The sequence below is a fragment of the Pagrus major genome, chromosome 15 (genome assembly GCF_040436345.1).
Source record: "Pagrus major chromosome 15, Pma_NU_1.0".
Lineage (NCBI taxonomy): Eukaryota > Metazoa > Chordata > Actinopteri > Spariformes > Sparidae > Pagrus > Pagrus major.
In genome coordinates, this window is record NC_133229.1 from 12,204,332 (window position 1) to 12,229,261 (window position 24,930).

Below are 24,930 nucleotides of genomic sequence, written 5' to 3' on the forward strand. Positions count from 1 at the left end.
AGAGCCATGAGTCAGCTGTAGTTAACATACCAGAATGGTACATGGTACATTTCCATCTCAAAATGAAGAGTAATTTAGTAACTGTTGTGATTAAATTAAACATGTGTCACCACAACTATTTGGTGTTAACAGTCAGCTAGCTTCATCCCACACGTTATGTGTGGTCTCATATGGTCAGAATTGCAGCTGGAAATCAAAAGACAATAATCCTGTGCCATTCTGAAACCCAACCAGAAATAAAATAAAATAAAATACCAATAATGTGTGTGTCTTTGTTCTGCATACAGCGTTATATAAAAATTGTATGCATATTAGTTTGTCCAAACTGAATGCTGTTAGAACAAGGTTATTCCGCCGGGCCTGGTGGCTGCTTATTGATTTAATGGTTCTGCTTAATGGCAATGTCCTGCTAATTTCTTCCATTGATCTGCACTGGCTCCTGAATTACTTTCACCACTGTTAGAGTTAGAAAAAATATGTCATGGAGACAGCCCCTGCTCTACAAAAATGTAATTCTAGAAAACTTTAAAGCATTGCAAACAGAGCCAGCACTTTTGATACTAAAATGCTCTGTCTCAGTACTCAGTTGCTGTACATCAGAAACCTGGATTTGTTAAATGGTGAAATGTGTCTCAGTTTATGTTTACCTTTCATCCTATCAGTCTGTTATTGAAAGTGTCCTCCTGTCTTTCTAATATATACTTTGCAAGATTTCTCCAGCATGCAATCCGAATAAACGTTTTTGAAAATCATAGGGTTTCATATGATTGTTGTATTAGCATGTCAACGGAGTCTGAATCATTTGTGAGCATGTGGCTAAACTCTGAGTCTCCTGTGATGTCCTTGTAGTAGCCTTGCCGTGATTGGTGAGACTGTGGGATGGGTAGTGGCCCTGCTAAGAACTGTCCTCGTCTGTCAGATCTCATCACTCCATCCTGCATTGCTGGGGGCAGCGGGACCAAAACTGACCACTGAGTCAACTGACAAGACAGCTCAGCATCCAGTTATCCCAGAATAAGATTTACCCACACACTCACACACACTTGCAAATTCAGACAGACACACTGGCATGCAAACACACAGTCACACGGACACATACAAGTAATACACACAGACACACGCATGCAAAAGAAAATGGACGGACCGAGTGCTGGATCTACCCCCAAAAACAGCCACAATAAAGCCATGCAGGACACAAATGCGCTGTGACACTGGGGTTGGTCATGCTTTGAGTTGTCTAAAAGCTCGACAACTGACCCAGAAATGCTGGTGCACAGCAGGGAGTTTGGGGTGCGGCAGGGAGGTCGCATGTGATGCAATGTTGAAGAGAAATGAATTGACACTTTCTTGCCCTCTTCTCTGGGCCCTATGGTGGTTTTCTCACTTTATGTACAACAAGGGGAGACAGAATAAGGCAGGCGGTCCTTAAACTGGGGTGCAAGTCCTTTGTTGTACGAAAGCATTTGAATTACTAAGTTGTTGAAATATACATAAGGGGTGCAATATGCTGTGGGATTGCAGAATATCACTCTTGCTGTCCCCTGATTGAAGTCAAAGGCCACCTTCATTTCCTCAGAGAGAGCGAGACAGCATAAAACAGAGAGAGAGAGAGAGAGAGAAAGAAAGAGAGGGAGAGAGGGAGAGAGAGAGAGAGAGAGAGAGAGAGAGAGAGAGAGAGAGAGAGAGAGAGAGAGAGAGAGAGAGAGAGGCTGCAGAGGTCGAACACAAAGGAAAACAAGCAGCTGCAATATGTTTACAGCAGCAACCCTGAGGGAAGGAGAGGACCCGACTACAATATCACATATATTTATTTTCAACTAAATGATTCTGAGAAGTCAAGTTGGCCTCCTTCTGAATGCTTGTGTTTTTTTCTTGCAGGCAAACTCGGAACATGCACCAATGTGCATATCACAATGTTCAAAACAGCAAGAATTGCTCATACAATAGTTTAATGATAATTTGAAACACTTTACCAAGACTCTAAACCAAAATATAAACAGCACTCAGAGATTCCCTAGCCTCAGCTGCCTCAAGGCTTGGCTACTGCCCCAAGGTTTGAGCTGCAGCTGGCAGAGCTAGCATTTCAAACTGATAAGGCTCCCGACTTTCTCAGTCCCCTGGTTCAATATATGATGCAGGAGATTCCAGAGAAGTGAAGTCCTCCACCTCAAATGACCCCTCAGTGGTGAAAAGGCAGTAAAACTCTGTCAATCTGAAAATTAAACTGAAAAAAGGGACTGAGATTATCTGGTGCAACTGGAGATACAACCCCAATTACCCCCACTGCAAGCTAACACAGGCTGAATAATGCATGTTTTAATACTCTTTTTAGTCAGCTTATATTTTCAAAAATCAAAAGTACTTGGAATATGCATCATCACTAATTCATTCAAATTATAGCATTATTAGAAATGTTAAACACATGCAAGAAAATCCAGCCGTCAAGAACAATCAATGACAAGCTAAAATATAAAATTGCATTAGACACTTTCTGAAAGTTTTGCACTACACATATATTGTACACACTCTAAAGTAGTTTCCAGCAAACTGTCAATTTGAAAAGTGCAACTGACTGAGTGTCAGAGGGAAAACGTCTCTGTGTGGTCCTGGTTAGCTCCACAAAGCTCACTACTCCACAGCCAGACACAGAAAGCTCCACACAGTTTGATATGCTGATATGTGTGTGCTGTTTTAAGTTCGGCCCTTTCTCTCACCCGCACTGCAGTGCCAGAGATCAAGTGATGCCGTCAACTAGCTAATGACATGACTGCCGCGGGCGACGGCCGGCAGCTTGATTTATACATGGGGACAGAGATGAATGATTCATAGGCTAAGAGAGGGATACTAGGACACGTGGTGGCTATATGCCCCTCTCGCTTAGCTCTTACTTTCAAATACACACCTCTCCATAAATCCCTCGGAGCACTTTCTTATGTCTCATAAGCTTAGCATTACACAACTGACCAGTCCTGTTACCACCGCTCTCGTCATATATCTGTGTTTTTTTTCCTCTCCCATCTCTCGTCTCTACATTTTTTTATAACTCCTCTTAACGCCGTCCCTCTTTTCTTCTATTTCTCTCTAGTGTTCATTGACTCCCTAACCATTTCTTCTTCCCTTCCAATTATAATGCAAAGCTAATCCTAAATATGGAACCCACTGTTGTGGGCTAAAATGAATGGCCCAATCATTCTGCATCAATTAGTCCATCCATCATTGCTGATTGGAGGGGGAGGAGGAGGGGGGTGTTCATGGTGACTGTTCTCTGCGGTGGCAGGAGGGAGCCAGAGATGGCATTAGAGAGGGCTTTCACGCTGAAATGCAATTTCCATCACTATTTGGGTGCCGCAGACTGCAGTCCACACCATGACCTTGTCCTGCTAATTTCAACGGAATGCCCTCTGAATGACGTCATCTCTGTAATAATTGGCTGATCTGACAGCATGGGGGTAGTTTTCACATGATCATTTTTCCATATAATGACTGATGGTTCCACTGTGATGTCCCTGTGCTTGACATAACTGTATATATAGTAACAGTCATTTTTCATCACCTTTCTCTCTCTCTCTAAATATATATATATAGATATATATATATATATAAATAAGCAAACTAGATGGTACTCAGCTGGTGGCACTCAAAGCTAACTCAAGCTAACTAAGCTAACTAAGCTAGCTAACGTTAGCGTTACACATCAGATGAGAAGGATGGCATTAACGTTTACAACATGCACTGCCTCTCATCCATGAGTAGATGCATGCTTCCTTCTGCGCGGTGATATGGTTGGTGGGTGAAGTTCGGTAGAAAGAAAATAGTTCCTACATGAAACTGCTCACAACAAGGTCTGCGGATAACCTTGAGTCACCAGGTCATGAAACATTGCCGTTTGGTTTTTCAAATGCACACAAATTTACCCGTTTGTGGGACTAATAAAGGAATACTGATTCTGATTCTGAAATGTACTTTTTAATCTTTACAGATATTCTTGATCATATTCTTCATGTAAAACAAACAATAAATATATCTATTTGGCTTCCTTGTAAATTATTCAGTCATTATACTGGGTTACGCATTTAATAAAAGCAAGGTAACACTTGGGTGGGCGCATACAGTGCAGTGTTAATGTTTAAACTCACTAAGAAGTGCATTACACTTGGAATGTGTAGCGGAAAGTTGTTAAACAATTTTGCTAAGTAAGTGCAATTTACAAAATTACTTCTCTGGATATGCAACAATGAGGCCAATTCAAATAAGGATTTTTTTTATTTTAATTATTTAAATGAATATCACTGGCTCAAGCCAATGCAAGAGGACACTCCCATATTTGGATGGTGCTAAAGCAAGCACGAAGAGTACAAATGCAAAACCCCATCCTGAATACAAGCTACTGAAATGAGAGGTATAAATAAGAAAGGGAATACAAATGTCTTAATGCTGCGAGTTCACCTTGTAAATAGTTCCTAACAGCAGGGCTTATCCTGAAGAGGACAGACATACATTTATATCACTGCTGTCTCAAACACACTTAAAAAAGCACAAATACGAGGTGGACCCAGAGTGCAACTAACAGCCCACTAAATATGAGCAGATAAGTTAATCCCAAAGGTACCGCGCTGACTGAGGAATCTTTGCATTCAATTTATCATTTTACATTATTTAGGCTACTCCACGGGGAAATACACTATCTCTGTCATAAGTTATGCTAATGGCTGTTACTACCATCTGTGACCAAGGACCATCAGTCAAGCATAGTGTGCAATTTATGAGTTACGAGAATAATACGTCATCTTTGAGTGATTAATCATATAGGGGAGTTCTGGGGCATCCAGGGTGCTGAGATGGTTTGCAATACGGACATTAGGCCATCTAGCTCAAACCGTCACATGACACCATTCTATATATCCACCTATATCCCTCCCCCTGCACAGAGAGCCATGGCCCAGTCCCTTCCAATCTACTCAATAAACAAGCCTAGGGCAGGACCCAGACAGAGGATAATGGTTCACCTAGAGGTGACAGGAAAAGAAAACAGAGCTCTTTGCATAACGAATGGAGATAAAGATAAGCACGGTGAAGCACTTAGGAATCTTGATAAAGGATTATACAAACATGTCCGAAACTGGATACATTTTCTCCTCTTAAGCATGCTGGAGCGCTCTGTTGTAAGAGCCAGTCCTGCAGTTACCTTATAGTACTGCTGAAATTGCAATGCTGATGTTGTGCTTCTGTGGCTGGATAAATTTATTATAAGTCCTCACATTTCACCCAAAGGTCACATCTAGGACATTATACTCCCTCTGTTAATTAGATTTGTAATTTACAGGGCTGTGTGTGCACACCATTTTCTCAGCAGTGCCACTAAGCATTGGCTTGTCATGTCAATGCGAGTCTACATCCGCTGACATCTTTAGCTGCAGAGGGGGGCAAAGAACCACATGAGCACCACCACAGCCAGGCATAATCACAGCAAGCATAATTAATCCCATATATTAGAATGTGTTAGTACTAGCAATGAGTCACACCACTGTTTAGGAAACTTCTGAGGGAGGAGAGCTGGGGGCACACGACACCACTACAGCCTATGTTATGTAAGCAATGACAAAGGCTGGTGAGTTCAGCGAGCGCTAGCAGCCCGTGGCCAAATTAGCTCCAGTCAGGACGTACAAAACAACCGTGCATGTGTCCCGCTGCTTGACTTGGAGCAGAAAAAGGAGGCCCCAAACCTGAGAAGAACGATTTGTTTGGGTGGTCTAGTTAAAGCCGAGTGCTAAATGGCCAACGATTCTGGTTAGAATGCTAATGAGCCAATTCCCCTCCTGGATGGAGACATCAAAGCCGAGAGGAGCTCCCCCTCTCTGGCTACACAGGGCTTCATGGTATCATTACATGGCTCGGTGTGCACTTGCATCCTTGCGTTTGTGTGTGTGTGTCAGTGGTGGGGTAAAGGAGAGATAGACAACATGATGTTTACATTAGGTCTGCTCTTTTGGGACTGTGCCAGCATCGAGACATGCTGTGACACACATCACACGAGCAACCTGGTACCATTTATAATTACCCTCTATTCACAGAGGCCTCATTTAGCGTGCCATTATCAGAGATCATTGTTATTTCCCTCTATGTATGTATGGAATCCCAGTGAGACCAACATGTCTACCGTAGATAACAGTGCTATTTTGGTTAACCCCATTGTGTACATAATACTGAAGACGTGCAACCCAGAGAGAATTCTCATCAGTGATTTCTAAGGATTTAATAGAGCATCAGGGCATAATAATCTATTCTGGAGTCTCCATAACTAATGCTAGGAATATAATAATGTGTTATTTGGGAACAGGACAACTCTCACCCAGGGCTTTATTTTCACTTATTTCCACCTTATTCACATGTTTCTGGCTGCAAGCAAACAAAACAATCACCAGAAAAGGCTTTGCTGTCACCACATATAACACATGAATTAATGATAAGATATAGAGATAGGTGAAACGTTTCTCTCAACAGATACCTACACATATAGGAGAATAACAGAACATTCCTCAAAACCACATGAAGCTGGGAGAACTTCTAAAAGTGTGTAGGTGTTAAACTAACTTTTCATACGTAAAGTAAAGCTTTCGTCCAGTTTTCACATACTGGCAGAAGGCTCACCTCCAGAGCTGTGGGAACTAAACATGGCTCAGGTGCGTGAGGCCAACATGATGGATCATCCTGTTGTGAAGCTGCCCCTCTGCAAAGCCCTGAGAAGACAGCTGGGAGATAAGGCCGGCCCTGTATGAGAGCACATCTCCTCCTCACATCGATCCTCGCTGCCACCAAGGCAGGAGGTCTTCACACGCCAAATGATAGAGGTAGAGGGAGGGCCAGGGTGAGGACAGAGAGAGCAGTTTTGCAGGTTTAGCAGCCACCTTCTAGTGATAAAGACACTGGAAGATAAAAACCCCTCTTGGCCCCGTGCAGATAAAAGACAAATGCTGTAGAGGTTTGTTTTGGGGGGAAAAATAACTTTTCCAGCTCTCTGGTAGATAATGGTAATCTCTCCCTGGTTAGAATCATCTTCACGTTTTTTTAGCATGGCCAAAATAACAAAACAAACTTCACAAGTATGCACAGACAAGAAATATTAATGTACCATAGACTTGTTGTGGTCATTATTAACAGAAGAAAATGTGAGCCTTTGCATTTTACAGTTAATTGACCTTGTATCTTGTGCCAGTAACTCGGCAGGAATAGCATCGCTGGAAGTCAATTAAGAATGAAAGGAGGTTTTGCTCTCAAAAAATGGCACCAGCTACAATTATAATTCCTCTGGAGTTAATAAGCACAGCTGCAGGTCACAATCAACTGAAATATTTTCTTGCAAAGTATGACATTAATTGACAAATAAGATCTCACGTTCCGGTGTTGACAGTCACAGTTCATTTTTTGCTGCTTCTGTGTTGAAACGGAGCGATCTGTAATACCCTGACACCAGTTATTAGTTGAAGACGAACCTGGATCGATCAACAAGGCTGCGCGTTCTGAGATTCTGAGAACTGTGAAACAATGATTTGCCACAAAATAACAATAATGAAAACATAATAGCAAAGAAAATTGCTTCTATTGTTTCTCTGTAAGTAGCAAATGAATGCTGAGAGTAGACTGCAGCAGATACAGACACCAATCAGGAGGACAGTGCACCCTGGGTTTGGTTACAGAGACGCATGTTCGTGACCTCTGATCTCAATCACAGAAGTTCTTCAGATGGTTGCGCGCTGAGGACCTCTCCATGTCACCTATACAGATTGTGATGCCGCACTGCTTCATGACAGCGGTTGGAAAGTTTGTAGTCTTAACCATGTATCAGACAAGATGAGGGCCACTCAAGGCTGTATGATGATTAGGTGTGAATAAGATTTCAACAGCTCTGTGTACACTCTAATGGACACCATGCGGCATGAGCAGTTAACCATGCTGTGGCTTTGATGTTGCTTTGTGTGCCTCCCTTTCCTCTGATGACTCATATCTGATGCCAGGTGTTCAAATCCTGAAGAATAAATAAATAAACTCAGAAAGAAGGCATCCTACAAAGTTTCTAATTCTGTCCTAATATGCTGTTTTTTGTTAAACCTATTTCTAAAACAGAGTGACTATGTACATTGGAGGAAAAGTTTGACAGGTAAAATTATACACAATACAACATTCTAACAAGGCACCCACATCATTATCTATTTTCCAGTTCTGTGAGTACAAAAAACACAACTATGGCTAAATTAATGCAGGATGTATGCACACATTCGGTGGATAAACAGGGAATATTTGGCATACTGTAATTAGACCTTAAAAAACAAGGTCTCCTTTACCTTTATTAGGTGCATTATAGGCAGCTAAAAATTTCAAAAGACAAGCTCCTAAATTAGCAGTTGTGATAGAGACCTAGAACACAAACAATAAATAACAATTTTATAGATTACAGATGCACCGATCCACTTTTATTCAGTTCCGATCCACTTCTTATATTTGAATCTGTCGATACCGATACGATTCAGCACATCCTCCATCCCTGGGAATGTTGGCAATACACACATAACAAGTTGCTGTCTTGCTTTTCTGTGTTTCGAGACTAAAATATCTCCAAACCAAGGACATTTTGCGTTGAGCCAACAGATTCTAGCTCACTCAAGTGGACTCAACTGTTTTGGGGTTGTTGGGAAAACAAAACGCACTATTTACCAAGTGGACTGAACTCTGGAGCGAGTCTTTCATACGCACGCACTCACGCCCACTCTAATATTGCTTTAATTGCTTTATGTAATACAATTGTATTGATTTATGGTCTATTTGTTGTTGCAGTGCTGGTTTTTGGAGATGTATATTTCATTGCTACTTACTATTTGCTTTATAATTTGGTGGATTTGATGGATCTATTTTATTTATATTTCATATTATTTTATTTCATAATTCCTAAGATGAACAAATGCCTATTGTTCTGAATGGGATCATCATGTACAACCGAGGGCTGTCAGGAGACGCTGACACATTCAAAGTGACAGCCAACACAGATGGATAAACAGATAAGTCTGAAGCAGTGACCTTATTTCATTGTCATACTACTCACACATATCATCAAAAATTCCCCCTTCAGTCAAAAATTAACAATCCACATCCTACTGGGTGCATTCTTACCCCAATCTCATCTTACTGTGGTGAAGAATGATTATTTCAATCATGTCACAGTAAAAGTCAAATTTCAGAAAAGAACAACAGTGGGATTGGGCAGTAGTATTCTACTGGGGTTCCCAACCCATTATTCCCACACTACGCTCGGGTGCCTCAGATTTCCCCCATCGCTTTGATGATAATGTTCTTCGGCAGGCCGCTAAAGTAATGACCATCTCTTGGTGTGGCACAGTGCAAGGTTGCACTGCACTGCAATGTTTTGGCTTTATATTCAGCCACAGTTAACAGAGTCACTTGAGGCGAAATAGATATTAAAGTCTGCCATGAACCCACTGAAGAATATACAGTAGATGTGCCAATATGCTGGATCTGATGAGTACAACTTTAATTGCTTTAATACCATAGGAAAAAACAATGAGATGATATGATGAAAAAGATGTGTTTACTCACCTCCTCCACCTCCCAGAAGACTTGAGTTTGCTGAAAAGAGAAAAAAAACATGAGTCAGTAAACTTCAAAGATAAAGCAAATGAGGATCATTCAATAGAGTCAGCAATATTTTTGACATTAAAAGTTTGAATTCTTTAACTGCACAGGTGTGATTTTTTTTTAATAAATAGAGCATTTTAAACTCATTTATATAATCTAATGGACAGAGCTACTACTGAAAAATTTCACTGAGTTTGACAACACATCAGAATGATTCATGAAAACATTCAGTTTATTTTCACGGCCCTCTAAAGGAAGCCAGTGGGTATCAAGTGCCAAGAGCAGTCTGAAATTGGCTTGAATGATTATGTGGTTATGTTACATTTTTTTTTATCACTCGCTCAGTAAAACCTGTAATCACACATTTGAATAGCTGTACCTGGCAATACATTTTGCATTTTCATGGTAGTCTCAAACAAAACCACAGTCATCCAAAGGTAACAGAAAAACCCTTCCAATAGTTTCACATCTCCAGTAGACAAAAGTGATTACTGTGTGAAGCAGTGTTTTTTTTTTTTACGTAAATTAGCAAGTTGGCAACAAACACGCAGTTCTGTCTGCAGCTAATTTCAATATACACTATAGCAGATTTCTTCCTTGGCAACATGGCAGAGGTTATGCTCAATAAAACATGTGGTTCAGTCAAAGCATCTACCAGAGGCCTAGAGACAATGGTAACAGGGAGAATCCGATTTCACCATGGCTTTGGTCATGGGTCTGGTTCAGGGCTGAACGATATGCAAAAAAAATCATATTTTAAAAGATACTGCAATTGCACTCAGGCTCAATTTCAATAAGAATGATCATTTTTGCATTTCATTTTCACTGAAAAAATATAAATGTTGATGGTGTGATTTCTGCTGGCCTCTGTGGCAAACAAGAATGCCAGTCAGGTTGTTTCTTTATGGAAACATGTCACACAGGATGAGTCCATCGTTGGACTTGAGCTGAGAGGAGCTCTTCAGTGCAAGACGTGTGATCTTAAAGAGTGAGGCTTCATTCTCACGTATGACATAGATAGGTAGAGCAAACCCTGAGCAAAGTTTAGCCCATTGTAATTCTGTTGTCAGCCTTGAGAGAGTTTATTTTCAAACACTCATGGGAAGACCAAGCCCTGTTGTGTTTTTATTTTTTATATGAATCTCCAAAATGAGCTGTAGTATGGTGGTTCAATAGAAGGTAGTGCTATCTCAGTGGAGAGTGTATCATTAAAAATGAACCTATTTTCATTTTGCTCTGTCAGTTTGACACATCCGTTGCACACGAGAGAAGAAAGATTAGAGGGGATTTAAACTACATCTGTTAATTTGGGTGTTACTGAAAGTAGGTAGCCTATGTGTTTGAAGTTTAGTTCATACAGCGGGCATTTGAAAAATCATACACTGCAACATGCCTTTAATGATCTTCAGTTCCAGCTACAGCAATGGCTATCATTAGCAGTGAACACTACCCCATTAAAAGCTTATTATTTCTCGAAAACGTTTTGGTGCGCAAGCAACAGATAAAGAACATGTGGTGTCGAGGAGGGCTCTCAAATCACAGCACAGTCCTGTGCCTGTTATTTTTCGCCTGATTACATGTAGAAGGGGACTTCTGGGGTCCACTCGGTTTCCACACCTTTCTGTGGCACCATTATGGCATTGCATTGTTCTCATTTGAGCACCACACATATGAGTGGGCACCGGGACAAAGAAAGCTCTCCCACTGCAGAATTTGTCTCATCAAAGGGCTTTTGTTGTGTGTGTATGTACGTGTGTGTTTGTGCACGCATACAGTATGAGCATAACATACACACACAAGAAACAGCAACTCAAACAGGGATGTACTGACAATCCACTGTCATGTTTACAATAGCACCTCTCCAGGTTTTTCTGTGATGAAAAAGATGCTTGTGCTCTCGCAGCCTTTGTTTAGCTCTGGAATCTGTCAGCTATCAACAGCAAGCACACAACTCAAATGTGCATTTCCCAAACAGGAAGTTTTCTGTTCATCTTTCAGAAGCGTTGACAGATGTAGTTGAAAAAAAGTAAAGGCTTTATTACTAGAGATACCTTTGATTTTAAGGTGTGGTATAAGTAATGAATAGGGGTAAAAATGTAATTCTTATGATCTGAATGTGTTAAGCATTGTTGTTGTTTATCTATTATCAGTACAATGAAAGTAATAGTTTCAGTGCCAGTTAAGCACAAGCTAATAGTATGCTAGTTTTCAGCAAAGTCTATCATCATTGTCTAGTCTCCTGGGGAGTCTTCCTATTCCTGAGCTATTAAAACACTGGGGTTTAATTACCTGACATTATGGAAATGCATACCTGAGGGGGGTGCTTCATTTACTCCACCTAATCAGAGATTGGAGATGTGGTTGCTAATCAGTCTGACACAACTCCCCTGTGTGTGAGTGTATGTGTGTGAGTTGGGGTAGTGGTAGTAGTGAACGGGGTAGTCTGTGGGTTGAGATGTTAGATGCTTTCTAACCACATGTGACTTGGTGTGATCACGGCAACAGCCCACTGGGAGATGAAGAGCGTTCGACAGCCATCTCATCTCTGCAGTGGGTTTGATAAATATGGAAGTAGGGAGGGGTAAAAAATGCTGCTTTATGCCTTTTCATTTCCCTTCTCCCTGTATCCTCTCCTTTTAATGATCAGAATGTCATGAACCATGTTTTGGCCGTTTATCTTTGAGCACACTGTGCTGCTTGTGCACACAAAATATCTGTAACCTACGAAGTCAATGTGCTCAGCCCACAGTGATCATATCAAGGGAGACATTAAAATCCTAAAACGGATGGGGACTTGCTTTAACAATTTGTCTTCAAGCATGAGACAAATAAGAAACAGCTGGTAGAGAAGCTAACCTACAGCTGCACACAGAGCAGCCCTACAGTGTTGGCACCAATGGCTGTGAGCTTGTCCCTTATTCAGTATGACTCGCCTGAGAAGTGCTTCAATTATCCTGAGTGAAAATCAAAGCACAAATCCATATTTGGCCACATCCACCCCATAATGCATATTTTATAGTGTGTGTATTAATTATAAACTAGCTCTCCTTGCTGTTTGTGCCCGCCCTGGGCTCAGTCTGGCTATCGTGTGGTGGATCAACACATTTCTGCCTTTAGGGAAGCAGTGGGAGAGCCAACAATTAGTATTATCAGAAGACCATTATCTGTTTCTTCTACAGTGCAGCGTACATGTGGAGTTGTCTCTTTGAATGCATGTTTAATGGGTTTCTGACTTTGCCATTCGTTTCAGTGTCCGCTGGTGTGTGCCCCCTCGAGAGTTTGTTGGAATCAATTTCTCGTCAAGGACAGAACAGACATACAACTCCATCTCTGAAACAACTACAAGGATCTAGGGCTGCAACAAACAATATCAAACAATCTGCTGATTATTTTTGCAATTAATTGTTTAGTCCATGTCAAAAAATACTGAAAAATGCTAATCACAATTCCCCAGAGCCCAATGTTACATCTGCAAATTGATTCTTTTGTCCATCCAACAGTTCAAAAACCTTCATTTACTATTATAAGAGACAAAGAAAAGCAGGAAATACTTAATCAACTCAATTTAAGATGCTGGAACAAGTAAATGTTTGACACATTTGCTTCTAAAATGAAACTATTAATCCATTATCAAAATTGTTGGCAATTAATTTTCTTTGGATCAACTAACTGGTTAAATGACTGACTATTGCAACTCAACAAGGATCCCATCACATCAGACACAACACTCCACTGATCTTTGAGCTTTCATATTTCAGAGAACCTGAGTATGTCTTGTAGCAGTAAAGATAAACCTTGAAGGTTTGCAATGACCCAGTTAATGAGAAGAAACAGTGAAGCCACAGGAGTTGGAGTTTGTCAGGAGTGCTGCTGCGAGTCGTCCCAGTAGTAACCACAACATGGGTCATAAATCTCAGTGGAAGGGCTCCCCAGACTGCCTGTAGATGGCAGGTCATTAGGAACTGCTGGTCCACGGCATTAGGCTGGCCCATCAAACACATGCCTGAACTGTCATTGTGGGAGCACCCACTTCCTGTCTGCGCTTTGAACTCCTAGCCCTCACAGCAACCTCATTTATCCCTCAGCCAATGACAATACAGTGGGACCGCTGCTGTGTATTTTCACACCAGGAAAATATTGATAACAGAACCCTAGCCGGAGAGTGTGACAGGCGCGGTTTATGGATTGTGGCACTGCGTCAGGAAGCCGGCACAGACACAAACACTGTGAAAAGGAATGGTGAAACCACCTCCCTGTCTCAGTGTGTCCATATATTTGCAGAGCATTCATAAAAATGGCTTCAGTGCACTTCAGTGTGTGAGTCCTGTGTGTGTGGAGGGCAGTGAGGCGTGGATCTGAGCTTTGTGTGTAGTGTGTCGTCAGCAGAGCCCTAGATCATGCAGTTAAATGGGAAGTGCTAGTGCATAACCACAAAACCTCAAGGCAGTAAACAGATCCACTGTCTACCTTCTGGTCTCTGCCACCTCAACTGAACCCTTTAAATATGCTCCATCGGATGCACAGTCACCTTATCCTTAGCAGCCTCTCACATGCTTCTCAAAAAGCTCAGAGGTTAATAGTGTACTATGCTGTGACTCTGGGATAAAAGGTGGGCTACAGAAACGAATAAAAAAGTTTTATGGATCTGGTTACCTGCTCTGTTGCAAATAGATAGAAAAAAAGAAAAAAAATTCTTGGTGCAATTTTTCAACCAGGCTGCAATATAATGTTACCGGCCTATCTATGTCTGCAAATCGTACAGGCATTTTAGCAGGATTTCCAGTAAATATGAGTCAAATGAACTGTGACAGGGCCAATCTTTGCTATGTTCTATAGTGACTGTATACTGCTTGATATCAGCAGATTTCAAGATCACTCACTGCTGCTGCTTTTGAAGCGTGTCTCACCTGTCCACAAGAGAGGAATTCTGATTGTAGCAAATGTGATTGAAAATACACAAACTGTCCCAGATAAAAGCACAAACTAGGTCAATAGAGCTGCTCTTTGTAACCGCGAGTCACATCACTTTTGTCTCCATTCTTCTGCTTTAATTAGAAATCATATTCACAGCTAATTTGACAGGCACAATTAGCATCTACACCACAATGAACTACAAATGGATGGCCTACAATAGTGGAGGAAATAGTTCAGAGAAAACAAAAGGACGATCATTTGTAGACTCTTGACACTTAGATGCTCATTAGATGTTCTTCCTCATAGTGCTCTGATGTCTAACATGTCAGCTCTGACACATCGATGTTCAAAGAGGCAGTGGAGTGAAGGACCTTAGCAGTGTTTTTTGAGTGAAATAATGTGCCGCACCACACACAGACACGTTTCCACCCCAGCAGCCTTCCCTACAGGCACTGCTACTGGGCCTATACATACATACAATCACATGCACAAGTACACACATGCGCAACCCAATACAACTGCAAATATTCAGAGTAGGATTTAATATCTAGAGCATCTCATGCCATGTCTGTAGAGCTCTGTGTTGAACAGAGGAAACTCTAACCTTTAATGATGAGGACTCTTTTTCTTTTAGCGGCTGCCCAAATTCGCACAAATAGAAATAAAACTTAAACGAGCCACCAGTTGTGGGATGAGAGAGCAGAGGCAACAGTGGTATTTCTTATTTGTGGCACATTAAAAATGCATGCTACACCACACATGCTGCCTCGCCTGATAATACTGGTTGGCATTTTTGTTCTTCATAGCTTCTAGTGATCCCTGAGGAGCCTGACTGAGCCAGACAAACTTGTGGTGGAGGTGGCAAGATCCCAGCAGCACATTCACACACACACACACACACAAAAAAAGGCCTAAAGCTTGGCTCATGCTTCATGTGCAATAAAATGCTGTGGTGTCAAAATGATGCAACTGTGGCTGAAACAAGAAAGTGAGGTTCTGTTCCATACAAGAGTGTGCAATATGGACAAGTTACTATTGGAGCATTGTCTCAGTACTGGCATGTCAAAGTATTTACTGAAATATTAAACAGACTTCGACATGCCTGAAGTTTCAGGTTTGGTTGGTGAGGAGAATGCCGAAAACAATGAGATAGACAAGACAAATATTGATGTGAAGATTGTGTACATCAATTTAGCGTGAACCTATAAATCTTAAAGACTTCCCCAAACAAACAGAATTTGGCATTTCAGCACACTGTAAGTTTGCAACCAAAAAGAAGCACTTTATTTGGCCTTAGATTAAAACCATCACAGTTATATCCAATTAAACCCTGCAGATACTATGTTAACTTTTCGTTAGGGCTGCAAAAATAATGAAAATATTATCAAAATCGCCAAAAAGCTAAGTGCAAAATCCAAATTGCACAAGCTGCAATTTTCTGATAAAATATGTGACAAAACAGATTTATAAATACGTACTGTAGTGCTGCAGAGATGCCCTGGCCAACAAATCTTATTCTGCAGATGTAAGAAAACATGCTTCTTTGGTACAAACACCAACAGATGTCAAATCATCATGATTGTGATGGGGGTTTTTTTCCAATGAAAATGTAAATTGTGGTGCAAAACTGATCAGTCCTACTAATCTTGAATCGTATCAAAATTATAATACTGTCAAAATAATCACTATATGATTTTTTACTATATTGTGCAGCACTACTTGTTATGAAACATGAGCAAGTTGTGTCTGCCCCTGCTGTGACACACAAGCTATTTCATAAAAAACACCAAATTCAATTTAATACTGCCAGCCTTAAATCCCCTGTCTTCCACGCCAGCTTACAGTAAGTTACAGGGTTTTTCTGCTTTGTAAAATTTTAGGAGGACCTTGTTGCAGACCTCGTTTGCCATTCATTGGGTTGTTATATTAAATTGATTTGGCACAGGTAACATAAAGCAGGTCTCATTTCTCATGTGTATTGATACTGTGTCAGCGTTCAGCACAAACAAAATTCCCATTAAGTTGGATTGTGGCCTGAACTTTGGGCTTTATTATTTTCAGCTCAAGCTATTACAAGCTCATCTTGCTCAAACAGGCAGTCGACGGCTGTGGGATTTCTTGGTTACCTTCACTTCTGCATACAACGGTTCATGTGTTACCATACCAACCTCAGCAATGCGGATTTGTTGTTGTGTGAAGCAGCATGTCAAAAACTAAGACTTCACTTTTCATAATCACAGTAATAACAATGATGTGAATTCTATTTTGGGTTGGATTTTATTGTGAAATACTCATTACGATATCAGGCGACCGTGGGTAGCTTCTTAAACCTGTACATATTTTTAGCACTACTTGACATCTACCATTGATGGTTGAAATTATGTTGTTTTTGGAGACTCTTTTCAGAACTACAGCAGTAGTGTTATGATGTCTGAATGTATCAATGTGACAACACGCTGGTGTCACAGTGATTAATCCCTTTCCTCCGCAGGCTTGTCACCTTCATAACAAAGCAACAATACCAGATGCCAAAGCCAGCCCACACGTCTATTGTTATAATTACCTGACCTTCAAATCCACATTAATGAGCCCAGGATGATCCCATTCTCTTTCATCATTTGGCTTCCGAGCCCTCCTTTTATCTAACAAGGTCACCTTTCACAACACTGCTTCTCCCTGAAATACACATCCCCCTCATAAATATACATCTACCTGCATCTGCTCAACCCCCTATCCTGAGAAGAGAGCTTTGAGAAATTACAAGAAAATAAAGCTGTAGGTGGGCTCCGCAAAGTGCAAGTTTGTATTCTTTCTGAAGTCGACACCAAGGGAAAGTCAATGCCATCAAAGTTAGACACAGAAAACAACTTTCTAACGATTGAAGCGTTACTTAATAATTGTTTTGAACACTGAAGACAAAGCCTATTAACGTGAACGAGAAAGAACTTACTGCAATGACTCTGAAGGCACAATGCAAGGGGGCAGTGATGACAGCAGGGTTCATTAGATGAAGTTGTTTCGATCCCTTCCCACTATTTTAATCACAACCGCACTGTGGTTGTCGCAAGAGAATAATGGCTGTGGTTTTTGAGAAACCACAAGTACAGTCTCAGAAAAAAACAACACATTCAATGGTTCATTTGTTCAATTATATTTCAGACACATTTTACAGTAGGACTATTGTTCAATTTAGAACGTTTGGAAAAGGTGAATCTGGGTTTCACATGATATTGAAGAGAAATCCCCGGTATTTTTAAATCTGTTCTCTGTGTTTACATAGTTTGTTGTGTTAATAACAAATAAGTACAAAAAAAAATAGAATAGGTCCAGCAGATAGCCTCAGCTGACAATTGGGACATGGGCTACATTGGCTGCAAAGTAATGCTTGAGGGCACCTTTGACCATCAAAGTTACATCCACTAAATGTTTTTCCACTGACTGGTGTCTGACAACATTATGGAAAGGAGCCCTACAAAGATACAATCATTTGTGTTTAACCAGACACAGATGCTATACTGACTCCACTGACCAATTGTATTATAGTAAAACACAACTAAAAACGACAGAAGCAAAATAAAATTCACCAAAACCATCTTGGTTCGTCTTTCCACTGTTCCAACAATTACCAGCTCTGGTTTGGTCGGAAAAAAAACCCTTAATACACATAGATAGTTGTGAAAATATCATAAAAGGAGTGAGAGAGAGGTCAGGCATCAAAGAAGCAGCGGGGGAAACATTGTAGAGCAAGAATATTTTCACATCTAACAACTTTTCATGCATATTAGTCATTTACACACTAAAATATGTAAACATAGGGCCCGGCATTAAAAATACTTGAATTCTCCTTGAATAAGGTAGGGTTGTTGCGAGTCCAGCAAGGAAAATACTGGAAAATCCAGATAAATGCTCAAAATACACAAATTAAAATAGTTAATTATACGTAAATGTTGACAGGAGCATTTCTCACATATGTTAATCTATGTCTTGACATCTCTTTGCACCTCATTGCTCACAGGCCTGAGGCTATCCTACAGGACACTAATAATACATGAGACATTTACAGTATATCAGATGACTAATGCATGCTAAAATAATCCATACAGAGATGAAGCTATGAAGCCACATTTTCGAAATTAAATGTTATTCACTGGAAAAAAATATAGTTTTAATATGCAAAATGTTATATGACCCAGCAAGATATCTCAGCTGATATACTCCAACCCTGCACATGTGTGCCAACTTTGAAGAGGCACCATCATTTTCTAGTTGAGATGAAATGGGTTATCTGCAAACTTCACAGGGCCCATGTGTCACTGCGGAGCTCTGGCAGGATTTGGGCCAGCAGCTGCATATTATGGATTTATCCAGTCACATTTCTGGATTTATCAGCCTTGCGTTAATGCAGCCTCCTCCTTACTGGTGATCAGGCCTGCTGGTATGGTAAAGACCCGCATGGCTCCTCGGGGCCTTCACAGTCCACTACCCGCAGCTAGGTACCCGCCAGGCAGCCAGACAGTTCCCCTCACTATATCCAAAATAACATGGCTGGGATTTCTCCAGACGGAAGAGCCAGGACAGCATTAAATTGGAGATCCTCAGCTACTGAAGTGTGGTCTCTCAATCGACTTCCTTACATATCACTGCTTTCTCTTTTCAGAAAATAGAAGTGTGGAAATGAGGGCCTTGCCTTTGATAGCCAGGGCAAGGTATACACACTCAGAGTTAGACTCTATGTATCTTAAGTGCAGAACATTGCATTAAGGAAGAGTGCATTGTCTTTTTTAACACTAAATGTATTTTAACTTCTCTTACTTCCTTAGTAAAATGCACTTAACCGGCACTTAAGAAGATCCATTCCCACCAGCGTCTATTTGATCATAGTGGTGTGAGTGTTGAGGTGATGTGTGAAGTGAGCCCCGGCTCCTGAACTACTCCGTTTATGTCACAGATCTCCCGAGAGCACCAACAGCAATCAGGCTGGAGAAATTCAATCTCAAGTCCAGAAGAGATACTCCATAATATTCATGTTGCCATGGTAGAAAAAGAAAACATTTCCACGAAGTATGCCTCGATACAGCACTTAGAATTGTCATGACCTGTATAACTGAGAACCTTCATCAAAATTTCCACATAGGCATCTCCTTTTCTGCTTACGAGCATGGAGGCTAAAACAGGGTGTGTGTTAATTCAAAGAGGCAGTTTATCACCCAAAATGTGACACGTGTACAGCTTGTACGCAAATTTCTTTTTGTAGAGCGTAGCTTTGTTAATGGACACAATTAGGGGAAACCCACTGATTTATTAATGTACAATGAGAAACAACAATTTACAGTATGTAGCAGAGAACTGAGCAACTATATAATAAATTATAAAACGATACAGTGCTGAAAACAGGAAGGTTAACGACAACCTAAAGCAACTGCAAAAAAATCAGACATTCCCTTTTGCCTCAATACACAGCACTTGTAGAAACTAATGCTTCTGAATCAAGAGTAACAGAGTCTAAATGAAAACACGTCAGTTCAGTCTACTGAAGTACATGATGAGAGCTCTTACAAAGATAAGCCAATTTCTTCTTGGATGAGAGCTGATCTCATAAATAATCATACCTGTGCTAACATTAATAGCGACAGTTGTAATGATTTGATCATAATGGGAGGTATTTACTTGGTGACAGTTATTTATTCCCCATACTTTGTAATGGAAATAAAACAGTTTTGCACCTCAAAGACAATGTCTTCCAGTGTGCCAGCTCAACTCACAGCTGTCCCAATCACAGGCCACATTTTAAGGCATGAAACCCGCAACAAAAACAATGCAGTTCTACAAACAGGCTTTTGAATGCAAGTTGGGAGCTGTGAGGGTTATCATTTCATGCCCTGCAATCATCGTAGCTCAAAAAGTAGACAACTGACAACTGTGCATTGATATCCCACTCTCGCTGTTGGTTGTTGAAGCTTCTAAATACTACAGCACTAACAGCAAAAGAGGGTTCACACATACGTAAATACCTCACAGTTCCTGCCTTTTGAAAAACAGCAGAATTAGCTTAGATACTGAAATGTCATGGTCTGCAACAATAATAGTGTGATATTGTTTTGAGCTTCTTCCTTTGTAGCACCTATGGATCACACCATGTTCACTTCACTGCATCTTCAAACAAGCATCTGTTTTTTTTCCCCCCACAAACACATTCACACAGAATCCCAACGGATAATTTCCTGCTTACTGGTATCTGCAGCCTTTTGTTTCAACAAAACAAAAGACAACCTGTTTCAATTGCTTATTCAAGGGGTATCCTTCAAGGCATCCTATGAAATAGTAAAACGCAGTGCTGACACTATGAGAATTATACAATCAGACAGGCAGAGTGTTTTCCTCTTGGCAGTATCACCAAACAAATCTGAGCTTGAATGAAACAGTGAATTGGCAAGATGAAGAGCAGAAAAGAGTTAAATGTTCCATCTTATTTTAATTTTCCCACTATCTCGTCCAGTCTCGAGTGCTGTGGTTCTTCGTGCTCTGCTTTGGTAATCATATGTTTATGTCAGCTGTATTGATACAATCCATCAGTCTGCTCAAATCAAGTTTACAGCACTGCACCTCTCACTGGCCTGAAAATATCCTGCCTGGCTGAAACTCATCCTGTTTTAGAATCTCTCCTTACTTCATCATCCAGTCTGAAGTCGTCCTCTGACTACCTTTTAATGATATTTAAACAGAGGACACGGTTCTGCTTAATAGAACCACTCTAACTCATCAGAGGACATTAGCTGCAGAATAATACAAAGTCTCCCTTTATCTACGTTTGCCTGAACAACTGAAATCCCCCATTGGAAGTACTCATCAGACTAAGAAGCTAGGCGTGGCAAGGAAATTGCTAATTACACCATGACCCTTTTATTAACGTATTGCATTTTGCTTCAAAACATAATGCTTGAATCTGTTGTTGTAGCACTAAGTGTTTCTCTTACATACACAGGAGAACAAGGACACATAACAAAACACATCAACTAAATAATTGACAGACGTGGTGCAGGCTGAGAGAGTGAAATAGTTATCATGGGGATACTTAACTCGGAGAATAGATTGACAATGGTTATATCTCTCTAAATGATATTGCCGTCCTCCTGCTGAACTTTGCGATGCTGCTTAATTGCAGCCGTTAATTGGCTTGCCTCCAAGCTCTTTATTTCATTGCTGAACCCCAACTCACATGCACTGTAGCAGTCTTAATGTTGTGTGCTGGGTTGTGTGCTAAAGCCAAGATTTACACAAGATTTTCTCCCACTGATGTTCTGATGAAAAGAACATACTTTTACTATTGTGCGGAGATTAACTGAACTAGCATTAGTGTGACTTTAGGGTTTCCTGCAGGTTTATAAAAACCCCTGTAAGAGCTAGCTTTCCCACCAGGAAGGTTTAAGTTAGGATGTCAGTGCTGACAGATGACAGGAGTTTTCTCAGGACTCCAAAGTGTCCTGCTAAAATAGCTAGGGATGCACGATAAAACTGCAAAGATTATAAGATAAATTGTGAACTATTAAATTAATTGCAAACTATTTTGAAAATCGATTCAAGTAATTTTTTAAGGAAAAAACATTAATTCTGATTCCAGCTTTCTGCATTCTTTACTCCTCTATGACAATAAACCGAATATCTTTGGGTTGTGGAAAAAACAGGACATTTGAAGACATCATCTTGGGCTTTGGGAAACTGATCAATATTTCAGTGTTTCCCCACACATAGATTTTACTTGGGCTAGCCATTTTAGCATTTTATTTACTTTTTTTTTCTGTCTGAGAGAATAACGCCATCCGGGATCAATTCACAAGAGGAAAATCTGCCCTCACTCTACCCCTCCGGTCTATTGTCAATCACACATGCTTGTGTGAGACGCTCTGTGTTATTGAATCCCTCCTGTAAAAGCACTGATTTTGATGCGACTTCTCCTATTTAATGGTTGCTCCTCATGCTGTTATTTTGTACAAACTTGTAAGTGTACCTGGCTGATGCAGTGTCGTTAATCTTTTTCATCTGTATTAGCCAACAAAGGCTTTAAAATTGTGATATGGCAGGCCGTTTAATTGATGCTTTGTTTATGTGCATGTATCATTGAACACTTACTTATAGTTTTCTTATTTTGCTCATCGAATGCGAACATTTTGGAAAGAATTATATGTCTGCAACTGCCAGTGGGCCACCATGATGAGAGTAGGTATAACAGTATGAGAGACTTGATGTTCTCTGCAATTAACCGGGAAAAAAATGTAAAAATTAACTGGAATCTATCGGCATCGATATTGTGCATCTATAAAAAAAAGCTCTACCTCAACAATTCACAGAAAACATTATAGGTGAGCAGCCAAAGAATGTGGGTCATTACGAGAAGCAAACCCTGTGGTCTTTCTAGCCAAACCAGGCCAGTTTAACATGAGACTGTCAGCTTTAGTGTTCCTGTGTTAGAGCCTCTACAATAGGAGGTGGGGTAGTGAACAGTCACTTCACTTTGGCAGCTCCAAAACACCAATCAAACACTTAATCACGCTTGCACACTAGTTACATTGTGAGGGGCCTGTCACTTCTGGAGAGCCAATTTTTGTGGCTTTTACACATGCTGAAGAAAATGAAGGTTTGAGACTGTGAGGCTGACTGTAGAGCTGAATGTTAAAGGAGAAGAAAACACTGCCGAGGCACCCCTCAAAGATTTATTTAACTCACTACTCTTTATATTTCCTTTGCCTTCCATTGGGTGTAAAATATGAAAATGGGGCACCGTGTGCAACGCGAAATCGGCATGAATTACCCAGCATTAACTCCACTCAATTTCAATGGCCTTGACTGGACATTTCCTGAAGACACAGATCACTGTGTAAAATAATATAAATCCACCCTCACCCTCATACTTGACTTACAAAAATCTCTAGCAGGTGGGAGCTTGGAAATGAAGAAAAGCCTCATTCCGGCCCCAAAAAAGCAGCAGATATGTGGAAGGATGAAATGAAAGCAGCAGACAGCTTGAGGAGGAATTCTGCATAAACTCAACCAAGAAGTGATAAAATAAAAGCTGAGAGAGGTGCACAGGATTTGTTTGTAATTCAGATTGGGGAGGCCAAAAATGGAAGAAGAGAAACTGACAGAAGCAGAGGATTAATGCTCCTGTTTTGCTGAGAAGAACTCCATAATAATAAAATACACTGTGCCAAGTCTTTTTCTCTCTAACAACTTACAAGGTAAAAAAAAACTTGTAAGACATATATTTTTTGTTATCCAATGTAACACACATATACTCATTTTAATACTGGAGGATCAAAAAAGGCAGTGACATTTCACAGGCAGGTAAAAGCAGCTTTAGAACAGCTGGAGTGAAATGAGTAAGGAGGCATGATTATGTAATCTCAGAATTAACTTTTTGGTGGGTGTGAGACGTGTCAGGCACATAAAGGGTAATACTGCCACGATCAAAATATCTGAGATCAATCAGGCTGGGTGTTTTTGCACCACTCCACCATTTCCCCCTATCCAATACGGCCGAAGAATCAGTTTGATCTTCAGTGTTGTTGGTCACTAAATCCACCAGCTGTCCCTAAGACTACTGCTCTGAATGCCATTATTATGGGAAACACGAAAGCTGTTCCAGTGGCAGCCTTAATAAGCTAAGTCACTACAAAGAAATGATCTTTGTAAAATTCGTCTCAACAATAATGTCAGAGGGCAGACAGACCTTCTGTGTAACCACACACTCCACACAAGTCAACAAGACCTTTATGTTGTCAGGCCCATTCAATAATACCTATAGTTACACAGTCTGTTTCTAGCTGAAGGAGAAGGACTCAGCAGTAACCTTGCATCCCAAGGACACATCATTTGAAATGCATTGGGTGCCACAGCACTGTGATATATCCTTTTTTCCAGAATTAACCTCAGCTAGTCTTTCCTGTCACCAACCAATCAGGGACTATGAGTAGGGACAGGTCCCGAGTCCAGACACACACATTTTGCTCCACCTTTTCCTATGTTTACCTGCTCATAGGGCAGGAGGCAAACATGACAAATGGCTAGAAAGATCTTGCAGGTCAGCCAGCCGCATGTTTGACAAATACAATCTAATTGTGAAACATTTGCTTGTGAAATCTTTTTTGGAAAGCTGAAGGATGGAAATGCCTCTGTGACCTCTATTAGACGCAGAGATCTATCTGTATTCCAAGGTTATACCTCAACCATGAGGCAGTCCAGTCGGTGGGCAAAAGGGCTCCTGCCTATGTGTCTCCAAATAGTAAATGTGAGTGCATTGTAGAGAAGAGAGAAAACTGAAGCCACAGATGGCTAAAAGCACACATGATTAAAATGCAGTTCAGTTAGGAGGGCGAG

The 24,930-nt window shown here is 40.7% G+C and overlaps 1 protein-coding gene across 5 annotated transcripts in view; it reads right to left on the minus strand.

The window, feature by feature from the left end:
• macrod2 (mono-ADP ribosylhydrolase 2) overlaps positions 1-24,930 on the minus strand; it is a 432,177-nt gene that overhangs the window by 290,454 nt on the left and 116,793 nt on the right. For all 5 annotated transcript variants that reach the window (XM_073481704.1, XM_073481703.1, XM_073481702.1 and 2 more), the window contains exon 4: positions 9,607-9,636. In XM_073481704.1, coding sequence (XP_073337805.1) covers positions 9,607-9,636 — 30 coding nt within the window. The remainder of the gene's footprint in view (positions 1-9,606; positions 9,637-24,930) is intronic.